We start from the raw sequence: 20,668 nt of genomic DNA on the forward strand, positions 1-20,668 counted from the left end.
GAGACATCTTCGAGAATAAGGCAAGGCAAACAAGATCGATCTATGGATTGCATGGGCGCCCCGCTTCACGTGACGCTAGCCGTCACGCCGGACATAATAAGTATGGCCCGGCCAAATACAACAAACCAAGCTCGTCCGAGCTACGTCATGATATAGCCCAGTACAGGGGCGCCGCACACCCACTATGCTTCACAGACGAAGTAATGGATCATCAAATCCCCGAGGGCTTCAAACCCGTGAACATCGAATCATACGATGGCACAACAGATCCTGCAGTATGGATCAAGGATTATCTCCTTCATATCCACATGGCCCGTGGTGATGATCTACACGCCATCAAATACCTCCCGCTCAAGCTTAAAGGACCAGCTCGACATTGGCTTAACAGCCTGCCAGCAGGGTCAATTAGTTGTTGGGAGGACCTGGAATCCGCATTCCTTGACAACTTCCAGGGCACGTATGTGCGACCACCAGACGCCAATGACCTAAGCCACATAATCCAGCAGCCAGAGGAATCGGCCAGACAATTCTGGACACGGTTCCTAACCAAGAAAAACCAAATAGTCAATTGTCCGGATGCCGAGGCCCTTGCAGCCTTCAGGCACAACATCCGAGACGAATGGCTTGCCCGGCACCTAGGACAAGAAAAGCCGAAATCTATGGCAGCCCTCACGACACTCATGACCCGCTTTTGTGCGGGAGAAGACAGCTGGCTAGCTCGTAGCAATAACCTAACCAAGAGCCCCAGCAATTCGGATACCAAGGATAACAATGGCAGGTCACGTCGCAACAAGCATAAGCGCCGCATTAACGGTGACAATACTGAAGATACGGCAGTCAATGCCAGATTCAGAGGCTCTAAACCGGGTCAGCGGAATAAGCCATTCAAAAGAAATCCTCAGGGCCCATCCAACTTAGACCGGATACTCGATCGCTCGTGCCAGATACACGGCACCCCCGAACAGCCAGCCAATCACACCAACAGGGACTGTTGGGTGTTCAAGCAGGCAGGCAAGTTAAGTGCCGAGACCAGAGACAAGGGGCTATATAGCAATGACGAGGAGGGGCCCCGGCCGCCGAACAACAAAGGACAGAAGGGATTTCCCCCGCAAGTTCGGACGGTGAACATGATATACGCAACCCACATCCCCAAAAGGGAGCGGAAGAGTGCTCTCAAGGACGTCTATGCGTTGGAGCCAGTCGCCCCAAAGTTCAATCCATGGTCCTCCTGCCCGATCACCTTCGATCGAAGGGACCATCCCACCAGCATTCGTCACGGCGGATTCGCCGCACTGGTCCTAGACCCAATTATCGATGGATTTCACCTTACCAGAGTCCTAATGGACAGCGGAAGTAGCCTGAACCTGCTTTACCAGGACACAGTGCGAAAAATGGGCATCGATCCCTCAAGGATTAAACCCACAAAGATAACCTTCAAAGGTGTCATACCAGGTGTAGAGGCCAGCTGTACAAGCTCGGTTACACTCGAAGTGGTCTTAGGATCCCCGGATAACTTCTGGAGCAAGGAGTTAATCTTCGACATAGTCCCATTCCGCATCGGCTATCACGCCCTGCTTGGACGAACCGCATTTGCAAAATTCAATGCGGTGCCGCAGTACGCATATCTCAAGCTCAAGATGCCAGGACCTCGCGGAGTCATCACGGTAAACGGAAACACCGAACGCTCTCTCCGAACGGAGGAGCACACGGCGGCCCTGGTGGCGGAAGTACAGAGTAGCCTCTCAAGGCAGTTCTCCAATCCAGGCGTCAAACGTCTGGACAACGTCAAGCGAGCACGAAGCAACCTACAACAAATCCGGATGGCACGTTCCAAGCAAGCATAGCAGTGCAGCCCCAACCCCAGCCCGCGCCAAATGCCGATACTGGTACCACGCGTACATAATTACGCCCTAGAGATACCATGGGCATAAGGGGAGGGGCACAACAATGGCACGCCCAGAATGCGGTTCAACCGCACTAAGGGGCTCCCTATTTCGCCGTTTTCCTTTTTACACACTTTCAGGACCCAACTATTCGGAAGGCCTGCCCGGCAATACACTCGCCGAACCCACGATGCAACAGCCAGGGAGAGAGCAAGCCACGTCAAACGTCCAGGTGGTCTCTATAACGAGTTTAATACATGTTTTACTTACAATCCAGCAGCTTGCCCCTGGAGGGGAGCATGTCAAATACTCCCATCTCTTGCTTACCGCACTTCTTGTATCATTCTGCTTTCGTAGCAGCCCTTTTTTAATAAACAATATATATCTCTTACCTATTATTGTACTTATCTATTTTCTTTTATACAAATATGTTCAGTCATGACATTGTGCAACCGTACACTTTGGTGCGGATAATACACCAGGGGCTTACAACACCCTATAACATGGTGTGAGAAGACCGAACACTCTCACGAGTGCGGCACCCCGAACTTATAGCACTATATGCATCGGCTCCGAATCATGTCTTTGGTCAATAGTTGGGTTTGCCCGGCTCCCATGTTTTGGTACCTTACATTCCGCATTGTTGGCTAGGGTAGTGCTGGGAGAACTACTACGATTGTGCCCCAGTTGAGCTGGGTTAACACCTCAGTAGAGAAAGCTAAAACTGACTGTCATGATAGTGCGAGAGACCGGTCGCTGTTCGCGAGGTTTTACGAGTCCTTAAAGACTTATGCCGCTTAGAGCGAGGAACCGGACTTATCCGGCATAGGCGTGGATAGCGCCCCGAACTTGGTCTTCCGAATACTAGGGGCTTCGCCAAAATTTAAAATTATAGAACTCTATGGCTAAGTGAGAGTGATAAAGCATTATAAGTCCGACAGCCTGGTTTGTTGTGCTGAACGCCTCCCTAGATGGACCCAAGAATGGGAACAAGAGCGTTCAGGGTTATCCCGAACACCCCAGCACTCGTGGCATGGGGGCCGAAGCCGACGACTTGCATCTCTCAGATTTGATAAACGGCCGCACAGAAGGTAATATTTTAAATTAACAAGCGTTGCTTAACGCATATGAACAAAGCTTCAGCGTACAGGATAACAAATGCGAGTCTACTCAAAAATTACATCTTTGGAGCACTCATCCGCTATACGGCGGGCACCCTTTAGAACGCCATTATAATACATCTCGGGCGTACGATACTCCTTGCCCGGGGGTGGCGCGTCCGTCAACAGCTTCTCCGCGTCTAGCTTGCCCCAGTGCACCTTAGCACGGGCAAGGGCCCGACGGGCACCTTCAATACAAACGGAGCGCTTGACGACCTCAATCCACGGACACGCGTCCACCAGCCGCCGCACCAGACCGAAGTAGCTCCCAGGCATGACTTCTCCAGGCCACAGCCGAGCTATGAGGCCCTTCATGGCCTGTTCGGCCACCTTGTGGAGCTCGACCAGCTGCTTCAGCTGGTCGCTCAGGGGCACCGGATGTTCGGCCTCAGCATACTGAGACCAGAACACTTTTTCTGTCGAGCTCCCCTCTTTGGCTCGGTAGTATGCGGCGGCATCAGACACACTACGGGGCAGATCGGCGAACGCTCCTGGAGAGCTCCGGATTCGGGTAAGTAGCAGATAATTAACTTTTATATTTTGCTTTGCATAAAGAATGCCTTACCCGCCGCTATCTTCTTCATCGCCTCGATCTCCTGAAGGGCCTTCTAGGCTTCGGCCTTAGCGGTCTTGGCACTCTCAAGAGCCAAGGCAAGCTCGGACTCTCGAGTCTTCGAGTCACGCTCCAAACTCTCGTGTTTTTCCACGAGAGCCTGGAGCTCTTGCCGCACCTCTGCCACCCGCGCCTCCTGCTTCTCTCGCTCGGTGCGCTCCAAGGCCGCACTCTTTTCGGCCTTGGAGACCGCCTCTTTCAGGGTCGCCACCTCGGTCATGGCTCCTGCAACATTAACGTTGGTCCTGTTATTATTTTGCAACCAAGTATTTCTATATACATTTACAAGAGGTACTATGTACCCTCTTTATCCTCGAGCCGCTTCTTGGCACGGCCGAGCTCGCTCTCAGACCGCTCGAGGCTTTCCTTCAATGCATTGACCTCCGCAGCCAGTGCGGCAGAGGTCAGCAGCGCAGCCTGCATTCCCATATTGACATATTTCTATTAGACTCCTGCATATATCTTTTTAGATCCTCAGCTCGGCTTTTTTTTTCGAACACCGAACTGAGCATCAGGGGCTACTGTCTATGCGGTAATATTTTTTATATGTTTTTGAACACATACCTCAAAGCCCGTTAACAGGCTTGTACAGGCTTCCGTCAGCCCGCTCTTGGCGGACTGAACCTTCTGAATCACCGCACTCATGGCAGTGCGGTGTTCCTCATCGATGGAAGCGCCGTTAAGCGCCTCCAGCAAATTTGCCGGCGCCTCCGGATGGACGGAGGTCACTGGTGTCGTAGGCTTGCCCTTCTTATGAAGGCGTCGCCTGTTAGGCTCCGGAACCATCGACGGTTCCGGAGCAGTGTCCGGACCAGGGCCGGACTTAGATCCCTCCGGAGCTTTACCCCCTTCGGGCCTGGAGTCCGGAAGGTCGCCTTGTGGCGCCTCCAGGACCACCTCCTCCTGGTTTAGTCCCTTTTGGGACTCCACCTCGGCGTCGTCCGTAGGGAGAGGGGAGGAGGCCGTCAGAAGTGAAGCGCTATTCACATCCGACGAATCCAAGGAGCCGCTCGTCGAATCGTCGAGCTGGGTCTTGGGTGGACTGCATGATCAAATTCGGCGTTAGAGAATGCCAAATAATGGAGGGGCGTCATAAGTTATTCGGGTGACCGGATGCTTACGATTTTGCCAGGGGCTTGACCCTGGATGGCCATTCCTCCCCACCGTCTTCGGCGTCGGAGGTGTAGTCCGAAAGGAGGGTTCTCCCTTTCTTGGACCCTCCAGCCTCCCCAGTTGGGGCGGCTTTCCTTTTCTTTCCTTCCCCCGTTGGAGGGGAAGAGGCTTCTTCTTCTTCCTCCTCCTCGTCCTCAGAGGCGGAGGGTGCTTCGGGGTTGTTGGGCGATGAATCCGACACCACTAGGCGCCGGGAACTCTTTCGAGTCCCCGTGGCCTTCTTCTTGGCCTTCTTCTCCGGCACCACGTGAGGTGCCGGGACCAGCAACTTTGTCAAGCGAGCGTCCGCTGGGTCTTCGGGTAAGGGAGCCGGACAGTTGATCTGTCTGGCCTTTTTCTGCCAGTCCTGTTTAGGAGATGGGAGTTTAGATCCCGCATAGGATCAAATCTATGAAAAACAAATACCCCGTAAAGGGAAAATTAAGCTCACCGCGCTGGCTTGGCGCTCGGCGCAGAATCCACGATCCTCGGTGACGGGAGGGGAGACCTCGGAGCTCTTGAATAGCACCTTGCAGGCATCTCCATGCTTTGTGTCGAAGAGCCGGGACAGAGTCTGGTGTTGGGCCGGGTCGAACTCCCACAAGCTAAAAGCCCGTCGTTGACACGGGAGAATCCGGCGAAAGAGCATGACCTGGACGACATTGATGAGTTTAACCTTCCTGCCGATCAGGTCTTTGATGCAGGTTTGAAGTCCGGTCAATTCCGCCGAACTACCCCACGACAGACCCGTCTCCTTCCAAGATGTGAGCCGTGTGGGGATACCAGATCGGAATTTGGGGGCCGCTGCCCATTCAGGGTCACGCGGCTCGGTGATATAGAACCACCCCGATTGCCACCCTTTGATGGTCTCTACGAAGGCGCCCTCAAGCCATGTAACGTTGGCTATCATGCCCACCATGGCGCCTCCGCACTCCGCTTGGCGTCCGCCCACTACCTTCGGATTGACGCTGAAGATCTTCAGCCATAGGCCAAAGTGAGGCTGGATGTGGAGGAAGGCCTCGCACACGACGATAAACGCCGAGATGTTGAGGATGAAGTTCGGGGCCAGATCGTGGAAGTCCAGGCCGTAGTAGAACATGATCCCCTGGACGAACGGGTGAAGGGGAAAACCCAGTCCATGGAGGAAATGGGGAAGAAAAACAACCCTCTCATGGGGCCTGGGGGTGGGGATGAGTTGCCCCACATCTGGAAGCCGGTGCGCGATGTCGTCAGACAAGTATCCGACCTTCCTCAGTTTTTTGATTTGCCCCTCCGTGACGGAGGAGGCCATCCATCTACCTCCCGCTCCGGACATGGTTGGAGAAGGTTGAGGTGGGAAGTGCGGGCTTGGGCGCTGGAGCTCGAGCGCGCAGGGACGGATAAGCAGAAGAGGAAGAAGGCGTGAATGGAAAGGGCGGATTCTTATCCCCTTATATGGGCGGCCAAAACTACGAGCCCCCCACCGGCCCAATAAAACTCGCTTATCTCCCAAGCGCCGCGGTTAATGGCGCGGTTGGGTTACCCACACCCGTATTGATGAGGATCCCGGAATAAGGGGACACGATCTCTGCTTGGACAAGACGTGCCAAGGAAACCGCCTCGCTAAACGCGCTGAGGTGGAACAGTAAAATGAATAAAAACCTGGTCGTGGCATGATGTCATGCCGTGGAATACGTCAGCAGATCCGGTTGATGCAAATATTATTCTCTCTACGGTGGAATGTGGGACTTATTTTGCAGAGACGGACACTACCCTGGTGTTCAACATCTTCTATGGAATATTTGGAGGAGGAACCCGCCTTGCAATGTCGAAGACAACTTGCGTGCCGGACTCGTCGTCATTGAAGCCTGGTTCAGGGGCTACTAAGGGAGTCCTGGATTAGGGGGTGTCCAGATGGCCGGACTAAGACCTTTGGCCGGACTCCTGGACTATGAAGATACAAGATTGAAGACTCCGTCCCGTGTCCGGATGGGACTTTCCTTGGCGTGGAAGGCAAGCTTGGCGATACGATATGAAGATCTCCTCCCATTGTAACTGACTCTGTGTAACCCTAGCCCTCTCCGGTGTCTATATAGACCGGAGAGTTTTAGTCCGTAGGACGAACAACAATCATACCATAGGCTAGCTTCTAGGGTTTAGCCACTCCGATCTCGTGGTAGATCTACTCTTATACTACCCATATCATCAATATTAATCAAGCAGGAGTAGGGTTTTACCTCCATCGAGAGGGCTCGAACTTGGGTAAAAACATCGTGTCCCTTGTCTCCTGTTACCATCCGCCTAGACGCATAGTTCGGGACCCCCTACCCGAGATCCGCCGGTTTTGACACCGACAGGGGGTATTTGTCTCTATAAGCGCATTTGGGGGTGAAAAATGGAATTCTTCAACATCTAAAACTGGCTAAATTCCCTCAAATTAACAGCAAAACCAGCTTAGGGAAAGATTTACCTGGTTTTGGAGATTTAGGGGTTAAAATTGTACCAAATTAGAGTTCAGGGGGGTATTTGTCTCTATAAGCGCATTTGGGGGTGAAAATGGACTTCTTTCTTCAAAAAAATGAGCGCGACTGGTAAGAATCAAAATCGATACCTCTTTGTTTTGTTCGAACACAATAACCAATTCGCCTAGCTCACCTGTCTTGCCCATAAACACTTTTCCCATTTCTTATTCGTTTCTCCCGCACTTTGTTTTTACAGTATCTTGCTTGGCGGGTTTTCAAGTCGGGTTCTTACTTTCTATTTATTTTTTCTTTTACCATTTATTTTTTATTTAAAAGTACGTGGCTTTTTTTAATATGAAACTTTATTCAAATCGTGAACGTTTTTCTAAGATCTGTGAATTTCTTTTCATTTTCGTGAACTTTTTTCACATATATAATCTTTTCAAAAAAAATGTGAACTTTTTTTATCAAGTGGATTAACTCTTTTTCAAATCCGTGAACTATTTTCTAAAATCCGATGAACTTTTTTGTAGATTGTGTTTTAAAAAAATTGATGAACTTATTTTCAAAATCAATGAAATTTTTGTTCAAATCCGTGAGCTCTTTTCGAATTCGACCAACTCTCTTGAAAATTGGTGATTTTTTGTAAAATTGTTGAACTTTTTTTTCAAAATTGATGAACTTTTTTCATGATTGGTGAACTTTTTTTCAAAAACATTTGAACATTTTTCGAAATTGTGAACCTTTTTGAACATCCGTGAACACTTTTCAAATTTGATGAAAAAAATTCAGATTCTATGAAAAAAAATCAAATCCGATGAACTGTTTTTCTAAATTGATGAACTTTTTTCAAATTCAATGAAATTTTTCTAAATTTGTGAACTTTTCTTTAAAAATGATGAACTTTTTCAAAATTGATGAACTTATTCAAGTTCATGATTTTTTTAAATAATTCAGAAAACTAAGTGATACCGTACACGTGCAATAAATAGCACGACCGCATGTCCTTATATTATGGGAAACGTTAAACAACGGCGCGCCGGCCGAAAACTGCACCGGTCGCTCGCTTGCCGTGCAATAGCGCACAATCCAGCGAACCGAGTTTGTCCCGCACAGGTTTGACTAATCGTCCCACGTAACCCATGTGTGCCTGGCCCACCACCTCCCCTTCCTTTTTTCTATGTGGCTCTCTTCTTCCTCCCGCCCCTTCCTTCTTTTTTCACGGCACGAGCACAGGAGGCGACCACCACGCTACCGCACACACCCCGTCTCCACGCCATGACGAGATGTTGCAACTGGTACGTAGCGGAGCTGGAACCGCACCCTGCAGAGCTGCAACCGTGTGCCAAAAAAATTGGGAGCCATTGACGCACTAGATGCCCTTTTTGCTGCAACCATCGGCTTCTAGAGCTTCAACCAGTGTATGGCAGAGCTGGAACCGTGCCCGACAGACCTGCAACCTTGGGCAGAAGAAGCTGGATCCCGCCGAAGCACAAGTCTTTTTTTTTGTTGCAATCATCTACGTTTTTTTTGTTGCAATCGTCTACGTTTTTGCTTGACTCATTTTGCTCCATATGTGGTTCATAGTGGAATCTCTACAAAGACTTATATTTAGGAACAGAGGGAGTAATAATTTTCTGACATTTTTTTTCACAAACAGTTTTTTCCTGATAGATTTTCTTTTGTGCAAATTGTGCAGTTATGTACATTTTAGTAGTATATACTACTCCCTCTGTTCTTAGATATAAGCCTTTTTAGGGATTTCAATACGGACTACCATATGTAGTCTATTGAAATTCTCTAGAAAGTCTTGTATTTAGAAATGGAGGGAGTAGTGCCGAATACAAGTTTATCCATTATTAAATACTAGCAAAAATGCTTGTGCATTGCAATGGGTGAAAATAATCTAATATGTGCTCACTAACGTGAAAATAATTTACAAAATAATCTAATCTTATACAGCAAAAACAATTTTCGTAACTGGTTGAGCACAGATGCCAAGTGTAAAAAAACATTTCAAAGAATAACCAATTAATCAGTTGGTATCCTTATTGTTACAGATCATTACAGCAATCCTTACTGTTACAAATCATTACAGCAATACCTTTGGTCACCATTTAGAAACAAAGACCAAAACAGATTCTCCAATGACAGAAAAACTTCTTAAATGTTAACGGTACAATCTACAAAAAGGTTTAATCGCTATAAGAGATGGTGCACAAACAATGAGTGGTAGCATAAAAACCAAGCATAACATGTGCATTCCAACTTTTCAAGTAGAATTTTTGTGGTGTTAGTACCTGGTTCTTGATAGGCATGGCCATCTTGCGGAAATACTTGCACATTATAGGCTTGTGCTGCGGCTTGGCAGGGGTGTCCTGCTTGGTCTTGCTCGTGGATAGGACTGCTTGGTCTTGGTCTAGTACAAATGCCCGTGCGTTGCACTAGGCGAGAAAACAGGCACAACCTACTTAAGATCTAGCTCCAGAGACAACATCCTTTTTCCCACTAATTTGATGCTAATATGCTGGCAGTTTATTGTGCCTCTGTTGTGATCCTTCTTCCAACCAACATAAATGAGCCTTGTACAACACTGTTTTGATGGATAAAGGGGATGCAGCAACCAGATGAAGAAATCATATACTCCCTCCATCCGGAAATAAGTGACGCTGTTTTAGTTCAATTTTGAATTAAAACGGTGTCACTTATTTCCGGAAGGAGGGAGTAATGGTTAATGTTCTGTACATTATTGCACTTTGAATCCAATCGAACGATAGGTGCATTATGGTATTTAAAGCTATTTTCATCCTTATACTTATAAACCAGAGTCTGAAATCTTATGTACTGAAAGGAGAATCAAAAGAGGAGAACAACATATTTCCAGAGCTCTTAGATCCTTGATGACAAATTCTTATTGTTTCTGATAAACTTGTGTTCTCCAATTTTAGTCCAACACTGTGTACCATCTCATCATACAGTTTTAATAAACAATACAATTTTTTTTTGCTTTTAAATATGCATGGAGATGAAAACTGCTTGTTGCTATTTATAAAGAATGGAAGTTGGTTATGCATGTACTGAAAAAGTGGTAGCATGTTATACCTCCACCGCAAAAAAAAATTATTTCAATATGTCCGCAGAATGTAATCCGACATTGTATCCCCTGAATCTGAAGGATTGTCACTGTATTAGTAATCTGCAAGAGCACAGCTCGCCAGATTCATCAATTGGAGGGTTATCCAACAATAAAATCCTGTTATCACAAAAGAACACAAGGTACAGAATAGAGTGGAGCACCCATTTATTAAAAGAAAACCATGCCAAACTTTAATAAAGTGTACAAATGTGGCCATGTCTTTGAGAGTGACTTCAATGAAAATCAGGGGCTCGACTGGTCTTAACGAAGACAATAACATCACTCAGACCAAGTTACTAACAGACCTAAAACTATCATCTAGAAAACTGTTTTTTTAAGAACCTTCTACAGTGGGGGAACCCCACCACTGACCTTTGTATTAGATCAGAGCGTCAAAGCTACAGTACAATATTTACATAGAGAAGTTAGCAGGGGAGGGGGAGGAGAGGTCAGAGTACAAACCAAAAGAGGGTCTAGCAGCTCTCTCTTTCCATATACTCCATACTGCCACCACAAACACTTCCATGAACATATGTCCAGTCCAGTTTCTTTTTGCTGCGTGTAACAATTCCAATCTGTCCCAGTTGATATCAATGTTGCGGGGCGTCCCCCTCTTGGTGATCTCCGCGAAATGGTTTTGGATGATGGATTTTTTATGCTCATGCTCTGTGACCCATCCACTGTTATGCCTAAGGCGGTGAATGAAATTCTTGCGCCTTCTATGATTGACTCGGAGGTGAAAGAAACGAGTGTTGGCATCTCCATCTTTGAGATTGGTAATTCTCGAGCATTGCCTTTTCCGCGCACGCTCGAGCACAGACAAGCTAACCACCTTGCGCTTGAGCCTCCTACGAATATCCAGCTCCTCTGCACTCAAAGGACGGCATTCTTGGGCCACATCCAGACGGAGAATGACCTCTAGGGCCATATGTATTTGTACCTTCGAATGCGCAAATATTGTCTTGCTCCATTTCCTAAGCACCTGACTTGTCTTCTTCATCTTGTGGAAGAGGATGTGGTAAGGATCTACATGGTTCACCTCTTGGTTCCATGCACTGTTGACGACCTCCTTGAATCTGGGCATCTTGATCCAAAAGTTTTCAAAGCGGAATGATTTGGTCCTCGGTGGCCCTTTGTCATTTGCGAGGAGGAGAGGGCAATGGTCGGAGAGCGACGAGGAGAGAGCATGTAGGAGGTGCGTGCCAAAGTGCAGGTCCCATTCTTCATTGCAGAAAAAGGAATCTAGCTTGCTTAAGGTTGGGTCGTTTCGCTCATTACTCCACGTAAACTTCCTGTTTTGAAGATGTATCTCTTTTAGCTCGCACGCATTGAGGGTGTTACGGAAGCGAACGATGCGACTTCGGTCAACATTCGCACGGTTCTTGTCTCTCGCGCGGTAAATTTGATTAAAATCCCCATTAACCAACCACTTTTCGCCAGGGTGGGGCTTCTCGCTGACCAATTCTTGGAAGAAGCCGTCTTTAAGGTTGCTTCTCGTCGGGCCGTACACGGTTGTGAGCTTGAAGGATTCACCCGACGAGGATAGGGAGACTTTGGCTGAGAGGAAGAAAGCACCAATGTTTACATCTTGGATTTTGACAAAATGTTCGTCCCAGAGAAGAAGGATTCCGCCTCGAGTGCCAACAGATGGGCGTTGAGCAAAACTCTTTAACCGATGTCCCCCTAGAAAAGAAGCAATGAACGGGTCAACATTCTGGAGCTTGGTCTCCTGGAGACACACAATGTGACACGGAGTGGCGGTGATGGTCTCATGGATGGTGGCGCGGCGATCAGGACAGTTCAAACCTCGGACATTCCAGCACAAAATACTCAAGTTTTGGTCTAACATAATTGATAGCAGATTACACCATGGCCAAGCTTGGCAGAACTAGCATCAGGAACACGTGGGAGCGTCACTAGAGCAGAATTACTTGACAGCAAATAGCAGATTACAACATGGTCAAGCTTGGCAGAACTAGCATCAGGAACACATGGAAGCGTCACTAGAGCAGAATTACTTGACAGCAGCAAACAAACATGTACGTAAGCCTCGCCAGGGCAGGTAGCAGCGATCACCAGGACCAGCAGCAAACAGGCGAACACTCTAAGGGTTGTAGCTATCCCAACCCCCGCTTGCGATCTCTTTGACCTTGGGGCTGCCTTCACGGAAGAGGAGGTCAAGAAGGCGATCTTTGATATGCCGAGTGACAAAGCGCCGGGTCCGGACGGCTTCACCGGGGCCTTCTTCAAGGACTGTTGGGAAATCATCAAGGGCGACATTATGAACGCAGTCAACCATTTCTCGAGCTTGCATACATCCAACCTTCATTGGCTCAACTCCGCAAACATTGCCCTCATTCCAAAGAAGGATGGGGCGGAATGCATCTCAGATTTCCGTTCCATTAGCCTCATCCACGCCATTGCCAAGATTATTGCTAAGGTCATGGCCTCCAGACTTGCACCACACATGCAGAACCTTGTCTCTAATACTCAAAGCGCCTTCATCAAGAAGAGGAGCATCCATGATAATTTCACGTATGTGAGAAGCTTGGCAAGGAAATTCCACCGCAACAAGACGCCGACGCTATTATTCAAACTTGACATCGAGAAAGCTTTTGACTCCGTGCGGTGGGATTTCCTCTTGGATCTTCTAAGGAACTTGGGCTTCCCGAGCAGATTTCGTGACTGGGTTTCGGCACTCCTTTCCACATCCTCCTCAAGGGTCTTGATCAACGGAATTTTGGGTGACCCTCTGAAGCATGGCCGCGGTCTTAGGCAAGGTGACCCGCTCTCCCCGTTACTGTTCGTGCTGGCAATTGACCCCCTGCACCATCTCCTAAACAAGGCTACATCTCAAGGGCATCTCCATCCTCTCTATGACCATTCGTGCCTCTCTTTATGCTGATGATGCAGCCATCTTTGTCAAGCCCATCAAGGAGGACATCCAGTTTTTTGCTTCTGTCCTGGCTTCCTTTGGAGAGGTTACCGGTTTAGTCACTAACTGTGCTAAAAGCCTTGTCGCCCCGATTCGTTGTGAAAGTGTCGATCTTCAAGACATTCTTCATGATTTTCCGGCTGTCCGCACGTCCTTTCCAATGAGATATCTTGGACTACCGTTATCGGTCAAGCGCCTCAAGAGGATCCACTTTCAGCACCTTGAGGATAAGGTGGCTGGCAAACTCCCTCCGTGGCAAGGAAGACATGTCGCTACCGCCGGTCGGGCCGTCCTTGTCAAAGCTGTTCTCACTGCCATTGCCATTTACCACCTCACGCCGCTCAACATCCCAGCTAAGGTCCTTAGAAAGATTGATTCTATCCGTCGCGCCTATCTTTGGGCGGGCACCGACAAGGTTTCTGGTGGGAAATGCAAAGTCAATTGGGACCTTGTTTGCAAGCCTAAGAAGCACGATGGCTTAGGTGTGCTCAACTTGGACAAGTTTGCTAAGGCTCTTAGGCTTCGATGGCTCTGGTTCGAGTGGCAAGAGCCCACAAGACCGTGGATTGGTATGGGTACGCCATGCACTGATGAAGACAGGGACTTTTTTGCAGCTGCCACTTCCGTCACAGTTGGCAATGGGCATGTGGCTAAGTTCTGGAACTCCTCTTGGCTTGATGGCATGCGCCCACGGGACCTAGCGCCTGGCATTTTCGACCTCTCCCGAAGGAAAAACTGCTCGGTCAAACAGGCTTTAACAAACAACACTTGGATCTCTCATATTGACTTCTCCGACGGTCTCACAGTAGACCATGTCCACCAGTTCGTCGCACTTTGGGAGAAGATTGACTCGGTCACTCTGGATGAGGACGTGGAGGATTCCATTATTTGGAAGTTCACCAAGGACGGATCGTACTCAGCTTCCTCGGCTTACAAGGTGCAGTTTGAGGGCCTAACTACGTCAGCCATGGTCCTATCGGTGTGGAAGGTGTGGGCTCCTCCGCGGTGCAAATTTTTCGCATGGCTTGTACTTCAAGATAGAATCTGGACATCGGACCGCCTTGCTCGACGTGGGTGGCTCAACTGCAGGCTATGCCCGCTTTGCAAGCAAAGCCCAAAGACGGCAGCCCACTTACTGTTCCAATGTCGCTACACCCTTCGTGTGTGGAACGATATTCTTCGCTGGCTTGGCATGGATCACACTCAGGCTACTACTTGGTCAGCGAGGAGCTTGGTGTGGGAATGGTGGAATGGAAACGTATATCTTCGTTCTGAATCCCCCAAGACGCTCGCCTCACTAATGATGCTAATCTCCTGGGAAATTTGGACGGAGCGCAATGCTAGAGCTTTCCGCAACACCGCCGCACCTACGACGGTCATCATTAGTAAGATAAAAGAGGAGTTGTCGCTTTGGGCGTTGGCGGGCGCCAAGCATTTGAGTGTTGTAATGCCGCGAGAGTAGATTTTATTTCTTGCCACTTCGTGGCCTGTCTAAACCTTCTTCTTAATCAATGAAATGGCAAATCTTTTGCCTTGTTTCAAATAAAAAACAATTCCAATCTGTTATTCAGATCAGGCCATCTAACACAAAGTTTCTCCCAACATGACTTACTGAACGGGCATTTGAAAAATAGAAGTCCGAGGCAAGACCAAGCAGCAGCACGAGACTGGTATACTGCAATATTAAGGCAACATTTGACCATTTGAAGGAAAAAATGGATGCTGATTGCAAATGGATATATGGGTAAAATACAACAACAACAACAATAGCAGTAGTGAAGCTTTACCTTTTGATCAACTATGGACAAGCACAAATAGACCTTACTGATAATTTGAAACATAGTAATGAACAAACGTAGGCAGTTTCAGCACAGGATGTGATCTAGCCCAGGCTGATTCGCCAACACGAAACCACTAACGAATTTCAAATTTCATTCTATCATGCTAACGCTTTGACCGGAGATGACATTAATATAGAGGAAATCATGAACCGAGGAACCTAAAAGTAGCACAGGTTTGATGGGGGATACGGTGAATAATCTAAGCAAACAGCGATGCAAACTCCAAGAAAGGGATCCACTGCTTACCGGGGATGAAGTTGCCGCAGCGCAGCCTTGCTCTACTCCGGTGCTTAGGGGTGGTGGTGGCTGTGGAAGGTTGGGATAGCTCAGAGCTGGGCGATTGGTAAATGAAGAGTTGACTACCTGAAGCTGTATACACCTAAACTACATGTGCACAAGAGCTCGTATGCTCATGCTAATTAATCGCCTAAATTCACTTGTTGGACCAGATGGATACGCTGTTGATTCATCCGCTCTGAGATGGATGGATCGGATCCCTGGCTTCACTTAAGCGCATCTGGCATCGATGAGTGGGTCGCTCAACTCCACTGTCTAAAGAATCTGCTCCAGCACCCGGCGGGCCTCAGTTCTCCGCCGCTCCATCTCACGATAATGGATGGCCTCGGCCTCGACATCTACAACTGCAACACGTGGTTGAGATCGACCGGCTATGGGATTTGACGACGGGGGCGACGCCGGCCACCTTCTGCAGCCGGCCGACAACAGAGAAACAGCCCACGTGTGCGTACGCCTATGCGGCAAAGGGCGGTGGCGCGGCCGCTCGCCTGGATCCGTATGCCCCATCGTTCCGCACGTCCAGCCCGTCCACCGCCGCCCTGTGCAGACTTCACTTGATTTGACCGAGCGGGAGAACCACCTAGCGCCCACACACTCGGTGACCCACCTCGATCCGGAGATAGGGGTAGGCGCGGCGGCAGGGTAGGTGGGGTGACGCACGGCGGCGGGGTAGGTGGTGGCGACGAAAGGCGGCGGCCGGCGGGGCGGGGCGTGGCAGGAGGTGCGATGACGGTGGAATGCCGTGGGTGAAGGTCGAGAAACTGAAGATCAGATCGGGAGGCACGTCCGTTTAATTTTGTTCTTTCTCTCACACGTACCGGTTCGTGATGACTTTTTATTTATGATATGAGGAGTGCGGGTTGAATAGTTAAAAACCACACGGACCTTTGTGTAAAAAGGATGCGACGATGAACCCGACAAACTCAACCCTTGCTTTATTATTAGGGAAAGGTATTTTTCATATATAATTCAACTGAAGCAGTTTTGTAAGTCTTAACTTGGGCCTAATTTGCGGAATCATTATAAATCCATAGTCAATTGTGAAAATGGTAAATTGTTGTACGGCTAAGATTGCATCATAGGGTTTTTGTAGAGAGCATTCAATTATGCTGCACCTGCTGTTTACACAATTATGTACTCACAATCAAAATTATGCTAGGGTTCACTTTGGTCACAATCCGAACACATCCTTCTTTCCAACTTTTCAGTTAATATCTCCATTTCCCACTAATCATGAACTGCAGCTAATTTATCAATCATTGGTCAGTCAAACTAATCACAAGTCTTAACTTGCCTAATTGATCATCTAATAATACATGGGTAGCTAGGTTACTAAATTGTATTGTCTCAATCATAGTAAAATCATATACTGTTGAGATGAAACTGTATGGATGTTGAGATCGTAACACAGGTTTTTATATTCAGTTTTGCTAAAGCACATCTAGATTTTACGCGGAGATTCGTGCAAACATTTTCTTTTGTCCTTTTTCTTTTCCTAGTTTGATCGATCCACTTAGATGTGCAATAATTAGGACACATCTAGATGTGCCCGAAAGGCCCTTTTATATTTTAGTGTATATTAGAGAATCACATATATTAGCTAAAAGCAATCTAGTGCCACACCTTTTGTTTTCACATTTTTTATCCATTATTGATATATTATTTATTTGTAATTGGTCACTATGACTCATAATGAGGTTGATTGATCATCTAATAATACTAGATATTCACAAGAATGAATGAGTGGTTAATATAAGCATTTACCTGAAAAACAAGGAGGGAACTAATTACAATCTTATACGTTTTCTGTTGCCCTGTATCTGTTGAATACAGGGTGGCTCCTTCAGCATGTATGTTCAAACCAAACAGTACTGTTTGTGGGAGCTTTGATCAAAGGTTGGCCACACTTCGTAGTGTTGGGGAGCATGCTAGTGACTATGAGCTGAGGCTCCTCTTGAAGGAGAAAACCGCCCCCATTTGCTATGTCTGGTGTGATCCCTCCCCCTGGATGACTATAACCCAGGTATATGAATAACTAGCTAGATCTTGATTCTGGTCACTTGATTTTAAATTCTGTTTTAGGAAACACCGAAAAATAATCCTTCATTGATGTAATGTTTGTAGTGTCCTACATTTAAATGTCCAGAGTTAGGATGAATTCAGGTGCCAACAGTCTTAATCATATAAATCAGGGTATCGCCTTCTCAATCTATGTCTGACTATGTATTTTAGCAAAAACCTTTGCCATGGTAATTTGCTTTGCAAGTATGCTACATTTTCTGGATTTCATTGTATGGCATGACACGTTGTATTAATGACTCGTTGTATTAAGCAAAATCAAAACTTCTTTAAATGTAAAGGGTGGTTAGATCAAATAGAAATTTATTGTTATAAATTAAATGTTCACCTTTCATATGTACTAAGTTAAGTATATTAACTACTAAATCTGTTACCTCTGCTTTTTATTTTTCCTTCAACAATTTATATATGAGATGTTTTCATTTTGCTTAATTGCTGATGATGTTTGTAGTTCTGGGGATCTTTTCAATCCTGTATTCGATCTTCACTACATGTTTTAAATGGATTTATCCTTGTTGTGCAGGGAATTTCAATGACAATTAATGTTAATAAGTTGGTTAAAGCTGGATGCGAAGTTAAAATGTTGATGGCAGATTGGTTTGCTCTAATGGACCCTAAGATTGGTGGTAACATATGCAAAGTGCAGACTATTGGCAGGTACAATATTGAGATGCTGAGAGCATCTGGCATGAACCTCGATGGGGTGGAGTTTGTGCAGTTGTCAGATTTAATAAGCTGCCATGCAGAAGAGTACTGGCCAGTTGCCATGGATATTGCAAGAAATAGCAATCTTAGTGAAATTAAAAGATGTTTCAGTATTCATGCATCAGAAGATGCAAGGTATATTGTTTAATTGTTTAAGATTCATTTCACTCAAATCTTTAATTTAATCAATGATTTTTGGATCATTGCTTCTTAAACATGCATTCCATGTCAAAAAATTTATACGTGTACCATACATTATTCATTGTATATGCATGCAAACCATGCTATTTTTAACATGCAAGTCGTATTATTTTTTGATAATTTCTGATACATGCTACTGATGTTTTTTTATGAAGCAGTGATCATGGGAGTACAGATCCATTTATGATAAGAAAATTTACTCCTGCTGACACATTGTATCCTTGCTTGCAGAGTGCAGTTCTACTACTTCCAGAGGTTGGCTTCTTCTGTCTTACACGCAACAAAGAATCTTGATTGTTTGTTTACATAACTTCTACTCCCTCCGTCCCATAATGTAAGACGCTTTTTGACACTAGTGTAGTGTTAGAAAGTGTCTTGCATTATGGGACGGAGGGAGTATGTTATTTGACCATATTGCACATGCTTCACGCCTTAGCAATCTTGCCAGGGCTTATAAAAATTCTGCAGGATAAGAAAGTACATTAATTAGCAATTAGATGGATTATACTTAGGAGTGGATGCTTCCTGTTGGGTCTAACATATTCACCGTAAAATCTATTCTCCTAGTAGTATGCATGTCTTCTGATTCATTAGATTAGATTCTGATCTGTGCAGACATGGGTCTAGAGTATCCGATACATTAGATCTGTTTTTGGTATTTATACTCCTATACTTTGGCTTGTTTAGTTGAAGCCACAATACCTTTTTACTGCAGGTGGACATATGGATGTTGGGGATGGATCAGCGTGGGGCCAACATGTTAGCTAGAGAATACTGCGACCTCATGCAGTTGGAAAATGAGCAAATTGCTTTGTTTCAAAGTATCTTACGTTTTGCATTATCTTCTGTCCCACACAATTATCTCTCTTCCATATGCATCACACCCACAAATTCATGTGAGACCTTAACGTGAACACAGATATGCCACCTGATTTTCTGCAAGACCCAGAATGGGAGCAGTGGGGGAACCTGAAATGACCAATCTTCATGGAAGATGATGAGGTGTGTTCTCCTTTGCCGATCGTTATTTATGGAGTACTTACCTTGAAGGAAAACAAAACGAATCAATTTTTTAATGCCAGCCTATGCCTCCCTATTGCCTTCAAGGAAAACAAATGTTGTCAGAAAGCCTTGGAGGTGGAACTGTGCTACTGCCCTCCATTTAAAAAATTTCATTTTCCTTTTGTCAGCCATTGCCTCCAAGTTACCTAACTCTGCCTCACATCCCCTTTTATCTTTTTCACCCATAAACAATATCAGCTGCTGCATGTAAAATTCATGGCTACTGTGTCTAAGGATTTTTTTTCTTCAAAAGGTTGTTACATACAACTCAAGAAGCGAAGCAAAGAACATTCATTTTTGTTGTTTGAAATGGAAGTATGCCCCCTCTTGTTTTTGGGTCACTCACAAAGAGTATCCAAGAGTATGTTTGCACTAAAATCAGTGGACCATTTGAACGGTAATGAAATAGAAGAGCAGAACTAAGTATCAAATTTCTCTCCACCCTTGTGTAAAGAAGAGCTGCACATTTTTTATATTCAGGTGTAAGAAAAACAACTAAAATAACCAGCCATTTTCTATTGTAACTTGAGCCTAGCTATGATGTATTCCTCTGTTCTAACACATTAAATGGATATTCTTCAATAGTTGCCCTCTGTTTATTGCAGGAACATGTCAGTAGAAAAATAGAGAATGCTTTCTGCCCTCCAAAATTTGCAGAAGACAATCCATGTTTGGAGTACATAAAGTATATAATCTTACCTTGGTTTAGAAAATTTGAGGTTGCTCGGATGGATGATAATAGTTACAGCAAGTAAGTTTTTTATATGTAATTTGCAAGTTGAATGTTCAACTATATTCATCACATGTTCACTAACCCAAAATTTGTGAAAAATATAATTGTGTAAATATTTTGTGACAACTGACAGCTGCTACCTTACACAGAATCTTCTTGAGCATGGAGGAGATTATTGCTGATTATAAAAGTGGCGCTCTGCATCCTGCTGATTTGAAGGTGGCTCTTATCAAGGCCACTAACTTGATTTTGCAGGTAACTCTTTTTTTATATTATAATTATTGATCTTTCTTCTGTCATTATATATCAAGTGAGGAAGGCATAAGAGGTTATGGAAGTCAATATTCTCGCATTTATTGCTACTGCACTGTTCATTCTAGTTCCTACTTCTTTTTTACTTATTATTTATGTAAAAACAGTCAGCCAAATT

The 20,668-nt window shown here is 46.0% G+C and overlaps 2 protein-coding genes and 1 non-coding gene across 3 annotated transcripts; 1 reads left to right on the forward strand and 2 right to left on the reverse strand.

The window, feature by feature from the left end:
* Positions 1 to 9,234: 9,234 nt before the first annotated feature.
* On the reverse strand, positions 9,235 to 9,323 carry LOC119313253. The gene has a single exon (XR_005151620.1). It is a non-coding gene; the product is annotated as a small nucleolar RNA R24 (small nucleolar RNA).
* LOC119310809 lies at positions 9,272 to 14,914 on the reverse strand. Its single transcript, XM_037586425.1, has 2 exons — positions 9,550 to 14,914; positions 9,272 to 9,432 (listed from the first exon to the last, which is right to left on the reverse strand). Exon 1 carries the CDS (start codon positions 12,232 to 12,234, stop codon positions 10,798 to 10,800), a length of 1,437 nt encoding a protein of 478 aa, XP_037442322.1. The 5' UTR covers positions 12,235 to 14,914; the 3' UTR covers positions 9,272 to 9,432; positions 9,550 to 10,797.
* Positions 14,915 to 16,779: 1,865 nt separating this feature from the next.
* Positions 16,780 to 20,523, forward strand: LOC119309739 (tyrosine--tRNA ligase 2, cytoplasmic-like). Its single transcript, XM_037585672.1, has 3 exons — positions 16,780 to 18,377; positions 18,675 to 18,698; positions 20,041 to 20,523. The coding sequence occupies exons 1-3, from the start codon at positions 18,070 to 18,072 to the stop codon at positions 20,258 to 20,260; spliced, it is 552 nt and encodes a 183-aa protein (XP_037441569.1). The 5' UTR covers positions 16,780 to 18,069; the 3' UTR covers positions 20,261 to 20,523.
* Positions 20,524 to 20,668: the final 145 nt, after the last annotated feature.

This window comes from Triticum dicoccoides, chromosome 5B (assembly GCF_002162155.2).
Source record: "Triticum dicoccoides isolate Atlit2015 ecotype Zavitan chromosome 5B, WEW_v2.0, whole genome shotgun sequence".
NCBI lineage: Eukaryota > Viridiplantae > Streptophyta > Magnoliopsida > Poales > Poaceae > Triticum > Triticum dicoccoides.